We start from the raw sequence: 8,288 nt of genomic DNA on the forward strand, positions 1-8,288 counted from the left end.
AACCAATTCGCTGTTTGCAGAGCTGTCACATGATGCTTTCCAAATATTATGATGGGTGATTACTAAACCCTCGTGACACACATGTACATTTGTGGGCGTTACAGGTCTACTAACACCCAACATTTGCGTCACCCGACTTAAGAAATAGAACCCTCGAAATTGAGTAGTGCCCACAGCCAGGTTCGAATCCCCAAAAGTTCGCTTTTAGTATTTGTTTTTTTCTTTATTTTTACACTGCCTGCCTCCCTCAATGGGCAATTTTTGGGGCTTTTTTTTATTTCAGATTACAATCGACCCGAATAGATCGAGGTTCAGTAAACACACAAAGTTGACGCATTGTGCACACAGTGTATTGACAGTGTATTGATAAGATAGTCAAGGTCCATAAAATTACCCGACGGAGGTGGACATTCTATTTACATGTATACCGAAATATAATGGTTCACACTCGCAAAGTTATGCACAACAGAGTACGGTGTAAACAAATGCGTCAAAGTGGGTGTGCGGGGGGGGGGGGGGGGTGGGAGTCACGAGTTTTTGCAACTCACACGTGATTACAAAAATCCAGAAAAACACAGTGCATGTGCAACGTTTCCTGGTGTGGAAGGCGTAGTGATATTTTGTATGAGGAGGACTTGCATGCGATTGATACGCCGGCATTTCGTTCAAGTTCACAAAAACGCCACTAGACAAATTCTCTTGACATCATGCATAGACGAAGCAGGTTTTAGGTAAGTTGACTCATTTCGTAATAATTTAACAACAAAATCACAACTCTTTTCTGTTGGTCTTATGCTCAGAGACCAGTGATTAAAATACAACATGAAACTTCTCAGTTCTAGCTCAATGGACAAAACTACATTCTGGCAGTTTCATATTAATTAGGGGTAAAGTATGTCACATTCAAGAGTCACTTTGACCATATATACAAGTTGAATTTCTATTGATAACACTAACTTGAGAGGCACCGGACACTGATTGGTTACCCAAAATAATATTTAGCATAAAACCTTACTTGGTTACGAGTATCGGGGAGAGTTTGATAGTATAAAAACATTGTGAGAAACGGCTCCCTCTGAAGTAACGTAGTTTTCGAGAAAGAAGTAATTTTCAACGAACTTGATTTCGAGACCTCAGAATTAGATTTTGAGGTCCCGAAATCAAGCGTCAGAAAGCACATAACTTCGTGTGACAAGGGTGTTTTTTCTTTCTTTAATTAATTCGCAACTTCGAAAACCAATTGAGCTCAACTTTTCACAAGTTTGTTATTTTATGCATATGTTGAGAAACATCAAGTGAGAATACTGATCTTTGACAATAATAATAATAAATAATTAACCATTCTTATATAGCGCATAATACATATAAAACAAACATAAGCCCTAAGCGCTCTTGAGAAAAACAGAACAGAATACAAAGACAAGATGTACTGGGTAACAAACAAAATGGATGAATTAAATGTTAAATAAGTGCGTCTTTAAAGCAATCTTAAACCTAATAATGGAATCAATGTTTTTTATGTGTTCCGGGAGATTGTTCCATAAGGTTGAGGCAGTGTGAACGAAGCTGCGTTCACCATATGATTTGGTCATCACTGGTGGAATAACAAACAACTTTTTCTTATTAGAACGAAGATTTCTAGAAGGTGTGCACAATGTTAACAGCTCGGTCAAATAAGGAGGCGCACAATCATAAAAACATTCATATGCTAACCACAATATTTTACCAAAAGTGTCCAGTGTCTTTAAGACTCGCATGATTTTTTTGCTCGTTTGTGTTTTCTTTTTTGTTTATGGGCAATTAATTACAACTCGTGTGCGATCACATTAAACATAATGGGAGCTCTTATTGAACTTCAGTTCAGGGCCGTTTCCGTGTTGTATCGTTTTCACATCCTGTGTTTCGTTTGTTCTGTCTTACTTTATTACCTTTAATAGCACTGTGGACATACGACACCTTTGGTAATGTAAAAGACGTGCATCTCCACTTTTTTTGCATCAAAACTTACTTGGTAACAAGCAACGGAGCGCTGTTGACTTACTTGTACTTGGTAACAAGCAACGGGGAGCTGTTGACGTGTGAGAAACGGCTCCCTCTGAACATAACGTCAGTTTCTGAGAATGAGATATTCTCAATCAAATAACACAAAACTTGAGGCCTGAGGCCTCAACTGAGAATACTTTAAAAAAAAAAATTTCTTACAATAATTACCAAACGCGTGCTTTTAATGGCCCGAATGAATTTCAACTCGTGTGCATTAAAATTAAACATAAGTTATTGCTATTTATAGTAAGCTGAGGAGAATTCATCAGTCACCACAGAGAGCTGTTTCCGTGTTATGACATAACTACATCCTGTGTTTCGTTTCGTTTTTCTTACTTTGTTACATTTAAAGCAAAATAGTGCACACGATAAGTTTGATATGAAAACTAAATCTTTTGCCGACCCTTGAGATTGATTGCGCTGGCGTCTTTATTTCGGCCAGTGTCCCGACTGCGGCAAAAAAGAAGACAACAAAATATTTTTATTAATTTTGTTTTTTACCCATACACCGATGTGTGTTAGCACTGTATGCTCAGTACTTTCCCGAGTCCTGTGAAAAAATATCACAGGCATATTACTCGGGTGGATTCGAACCCACGACCCTTGCAATTCTAGAGCAGTGTCTTACCAACTAGACTACCGAGGTTGCCCGGTAACTAGAGGCAGCTCGAATCATATGTTTTGGCAGCGGGTACAGCAACGATATAATAGATGTTAAATTTGCATCGGGGACAAAGATTATTAATTTTGTTTGTTTACCCATACACCGATGTGTGTTAGCACTGTATACTCAGTACTTTCCCAGTTTAAAATTTAAAAACAATTATCTGTTTGGTTGTAGGCCTACATTTCTTCTATTCGTATTTATATCTGAAGTTGGTCACACCCGCGCTAGCTGTCCAACATAAAGAATGACAATTTGGAGCATTCTACGCTCTAAAATGATTATAAGGACACTTTAACACGCGGAAACAAACTAATGCATTGTGCTTATTATTATTCAACGCAATTGCCCGCGGGCCTTGTGGCCAGCACAAAACAAGCACCAAAATCATATAATTATAATATTATACAAAGCGGTTCCATTTTGCAGAACCTTTCATGTAGGCTTACAATATAACCCCCAAAAAATCACTCTAAAATAGAGGCATTTAGAAGTTCATCCAAAGGATTGTTATTAGGGACCAATCCATTTTTAGATTTTAAAAATGAATAGTTTACTAGATAGTGAATTGTAAATGCTTATAATTCATTTTGTAATCAATCAAACAAATAGATTGGTCCCTAATAACTGTAGACGCCATTTTGATTAACTTTTAAAATTTAAATCCCTCTCATTTTAGAGTGTTGGTGGAGACATATGAATTTCGTTTGTCGTTTGTACGACTGTGACATGCCCTTTCTGTTTTTGTTATTACAGTTCTTGTATAAATCGTGGTCGTTAAATAAATACTTTTCGATGATGCTTGGATATAAAATTTTGAACAAAATCCCTCAGCTGATACAAAAAATTTCAGTTCATACAAATCGCGGTCACTTGAAATCTACACTTTTGCATGATGCTTGGATGTAATATTTTGAACAAAATCCCCCATCTGATGGAAAACAATTTCACCGACAATAAAACGTAACCGGAAAAGCTGGTGACTTATCCTTGCTCGTGGACACTGGACACCTTTGGTTATTGTCAAAGACCAGTCTTCCCACTCTGGTGTTTCTGATCAGCAGAGTGTGGGTTCAAATCCCAGCCGTGACACCTGTGTCCTTAAACAAGATACTTAACCATTGCTCCATCCTATTAAAGGAACACGTTGCCTTGGAACGGTCGAGTTGGTCTTTGAAAAGCGTTTGTAATCGTTTTTTATAAAATGCATATGGGTAGAAAGATGTTGTAAAAGTAGAATACAATGATCCACACAAACATGCCTCGAAATTGCGTGGTTTTCCTTTTACCTTGTCGACTAACACGTCGGCCAGTTATGGGGGTCAAAATTTTGACTCCCATAAATGGCCGACCATGTTAGTTCGCACAGTAGAAGGAAAACCACGCAATTTCGAGGCAAACTTGTGTGGATCATTGTATTCTACTTTTACAACATCTTTCTACCCATATGCATTTTATAAAAAACGATTACAAACGCTTTTGTTTAGACCAACTCGTCCGATCCAAGGCAACGTGTTCCTTTAAGGATGGGCAGAAGTGACCCAATGGTCCCATGTGTTCTAAACGCATGTAAAAGGACCCAGTGCACTTATCGAAAAGAGAAGGGGTTCGCCCCGGTGTTCCTGGCTGTGGCTGCTGTGCGCCGTAGCACCTTGTAAACCCTTTTAAGGTGCTACATAATTGGGTCTCGGAATTCATCTCTGCATCTTTCTGAAAGTTTGTATCAGCGCCTTGAGTACCTTGGGTAGATACGTGCGCTATAACTTATAAGACCTCGATATTATTATATTCTTAAGCGTGGTATCTGTCTCAAATCAGGAGGGAACGCTGGAGCAAAACTCAGCGGGAACGGTTTTAAGAATGAAAGAAATGCTCAAGTATGAAAACGAAATCAATTTCCATCCCCAGGTGGTCCTTCATCGTATAATTATCGGGCACCATTATGGCAGAGGCAGAGAAAAGACAACTTCTTCCATCAGCCGGTGACACTGTGGAGAAGTCTCAGTCACTCAATGACGATGGGGATCGGGAAGAGAACCTTCCCATCACCCCAAAGACAGAACATCACTTTAATATCAGAGGAGGTCGCTCATTTACAGTAAGTTGGTTCAATTCGTTTCACGATTTTTTTCTTCAGGTTGCCGACGGCCCAGCTCCTATATATTGGAGACAACTTCATCGCGGTATCTCCATTTTTAATATCATTATGCCCGTGTCATCAAGAGGGAATGGTAGTAATTTCTCTGATTTATTTTATAATCAAAGAGACTAGGCAAGCAATATTTTGATAAATTCGTGAAACATAAGATTCTATGTTTTCTTCCATTAGGCTGTGTACAAATCGTGCCTGCAGGAAGTCCAGGCTTGGTGGCTCTTTTGTAAACATGTGATGTCACAGGTCACACTCGTCAATAAGTTGGCGTGTTGTGAGGAGGGAACACACACATCGTACTAAATTATTTATTTCTTTTCCAAGATAAAAGCCACCAAGCTGAACGTCATCCTCACCATCTTAACCATCCTCTTCAACTTGTCCATGGTGATCTCCCTGCCACTCTTGAACAACACGGTGGACAAATACAACGATGCCTACCCGGTCATCCTCTACACAGCAGTCTGGTTCCAACCCTTCTTCTTCGGACTCGTGTACATCAACAAGTACATCAATCCTCTTGCCCTCACTACGTCATCAGTCTCGCATAAACTCATGGCTCTGGTGGGCTTTTTGAACGCAGCCAACGGGATACTGGTGGTGTACGCCAGCGACCCGAGTAGAACGTCCGGGGCACTGCAGGCTCTCCTCTCCACGTCAAGCATCCCATTTACGGTGATATTTCGGTACATCATCTTACGGAAAGGTGACTTGAATAATAGACCTTTATCATGCTGCCTCCATTTTGGACAATAATGAATGCTAAGAATCATTTTGCAATTAGGAATCAGACTTTTTTGTTCTTCCAGCCCTGGTTTTGTAACATTTATATCAATGGGAGAAATTTAAGATGGCCGCACCGTGATACAGGTTTAATCTTGGGGTCTGAAAATGTTGATTTAATCCTCAATGGGAAACTTTTGAGCCGGGTGCCGGTGTGACAAGAGATTCTGTCAAATTATTATATAACTGTTTCTATTAATTGGTGAAAAGTTTATTCTGAGTATCAAAACCATTGAACTTTTGCAGGAGTGGGCAGGGCCCGGCTGGTCTGTACCGGCATTGTCTTGATCGGTCTCTTCATAGCTTTAGAACCGGAGATATTCAATATTGGTCAGAGTAACACACCGCAGCCTGGGGCAGTCACGGGCATCATGGCTGCCCTTTGGCCGGTCATCTTCTTACTGGGCTTCCTCCCGCTTGGCATCCTCAATGTACTGATCGAGAGGGAACTCAAAAAGGGTCAGGTAGGCGCTATTAGGCAATGATTGGAGTTTACCCCAAAGATGACGTAATAAATAACCTCTGCGAATATGTATTTTAGGTTTTTCCATTGGTATATATGAACAATGTCAACAAGGCATACAAATTAGGCTCGTATGTTCTCTTTAGAAAACTCGCCTTAAAATTAATTTCCTTTGTATGGTGATTTTTTTTTAAACTATTCTTTTATAACAATCCTTTTTATAGAGATATCACAGCGGGAAGGATTTGAGAAGCAGTGTTTTTATTTTTAAGTTGCCGAAAGTCTTCTCCGTTACTTCACTGATTCTTATAAGATTTAAAAACATTCGATATCTCAGAAGAAAACCATCCACACATCTTATAAACCAACGGTATCAATATCAAGCGCCTGTGATCGGGAACATTACACAAAATGTCACCCCTTTATTCGTTGCCATAAATCTTTTTGTCATTGTAATTATCCAATCCGTACTTATTACCAGTGTATTTTCCCTCCACTTTTAACAAACCGCTGTATCGTTTTGTGTTACCTTTCCCCAAATACAGACCGAGTCTCTTGTGTTTCTGGCTTGGGTACAGCTTTACAATACTATGTTCATTCTTCTGGCCTTTTGGACAGACTTTATTCCAAAGTTTGGCGCTGTAAGTATTTAACCACGAGGGAATTTAAGTGGGTTAAAAACTCTTTAAAAAACATTTTCCTCTTGTTTTTTTTTATCAATAGCTTGTAGATCTTCTACATGGGTGTACAGCTATCGAACAATGTAAATGAATAGATGATTTGAAAAACAAATAGTATTTCGAACTACAAAATACTTTCGAGTTGTCCGTTTTTTTTTGTTTTTTTTTTACACAACTTTCATTTTGCTAAAGAATTGTTATAACTTATTATCTCACCAGGCAAATTCAATACAGGAGTTCGGACGGAACATGTTGTACGCGCTCAAGTGCATGTACTTTGCCGACCCCGAATGCATCAACGCAGTGCCAGCTTACATCGTCTTCATCTTCGCCTACTGCCTAGCCAACCTCATGGTCTTTCTTCTGGTCAAGTACGCTGAGGGCGCTATTTGGCTGGTCATTGTTCAGGCTTTAGTCACGCCTCTCGGGAGTCTGTTCTTCACCCTGTTCAGTGTGGCTCCTCTACCCGGAGAGGAACATGGAAAGTTCCACTGGGCCCCGGATTTCAACTTATCAGTAGCTTTCAGGGTTGCCGGTTTAGCGATTCTAGTTCCCGCTGTTGTGTTTTATAACTATTTCGGTGAAATGGAGAGGAAAAAACTAATGAAAAAATACGACAGTTCTTTGTAAAACTAAAAACCACCCCAAAACAACACTAGAAACTAAGTTTTGTTAATTTACAAAATCAAGGTGTTCATGAGTGATGTCATGAAATGGTAATCGAATGGCACGATAATGACATTTTACCCGTCAACTTGAAATTATGGCCTTTGAAAAGTTTCTCATAAAATGTTTACCTTCCTGTTTGAACCGGAAGACAGGGCTACATTTGAATGACATCAAGTTCAATTTTTAAAGTCACCTAAATGATGTATAGGTTATACACAAATATTGAGAGTTTTTAAATGATTTTTTTAAATAGGCCTATTACACTTCAGCTTTGAACAGGAAGTCAAGGTCAAAGGAGTCATACTCTGTGAAGCCTTTGTTAAGTTTTAAAGATGTTGTATAGATTGTAATAAAACCCATTGAAGTTCTTTACAAAGATCTTTACAAATGTGTTTTAACCGAAAGTGAGGGTGAAATGGGTCACTATCTTTGTTAAGTTTGTAAAAGAAATTGTTGATGATATTTGTACAGATGCAAGGATCCAATGAGTAGTTCAGGAGAAATTAGTTTTGTTCAGAATTAATATTAAACTCCATCTTCTGGTTTGAACAGCCAATGTACATATGGTTCAGGAGTTAAAACAAATTATTATTGTCAATTATATATTAGAACTTTCCGCGATGTACAGACAAAGTAAAGTTACAATGGATACCGCGGGTCTCATATTAGCATGAAGGTGCACAAATGTAGTTACCGGTACCCTGTCAACCGTGGTAATATGCCACCAGTTGAGGGGGCAGATAAAAAGTGAGTTTGTTCGTTGGGTTTTTTGTTTTGGGGAAGGGGGGGGGGGGAGGAGGTGGGAGGGGGCTCAAGTATCTAGTTTCTTTATGT

The 8,288-nt window shown here is 39.1% G+C and overlaps 1 protein-coding gene across 1 annotated transcript; it reads left to right on the forward strand.

The window, feature by feature from the left end:
• Window positions 1-605: 605 nt before the first annotated feature.
• On the forward strand, window positions 606-8,228 carry LOC139954187 (crt homolog 1-like). The gene is made up of 6 exons (XM_071953889.1): window positions 606-731; window positions 4,616-4,805; window positions 5,184-5,565; window positions 5,889-6,106; window positions 6,651-6,746; window positions 7,005-8,228. Exons 2-6 carry the CDS (start codon window positions 4,650-4,652, stop codon window positions 7,413-7,415), a joined length of 1,263 nt encoding a protein of 420 aa, XP_071809990.1. The 5' UTR covers window positions 606-731; window positions 4,616-4,649; the 3' UTR covers window positions 7,416-8,228.
• Window positions 8,229-8,288: the final 60 nt, after the last annotated feature.

Source organism: Asterias amurensis, chromosome 2, assembly GCF_032118995.1.
Source record: "Asterias amurensis chromosome 2, ASM3211899v1".
NCBI classification, from domain to species: Eukaryota; Metazoa; Echinodermata; class Asteroidea; order Forcipulatida; family Asteriidae; genus Asterias; species Asterias amurensis.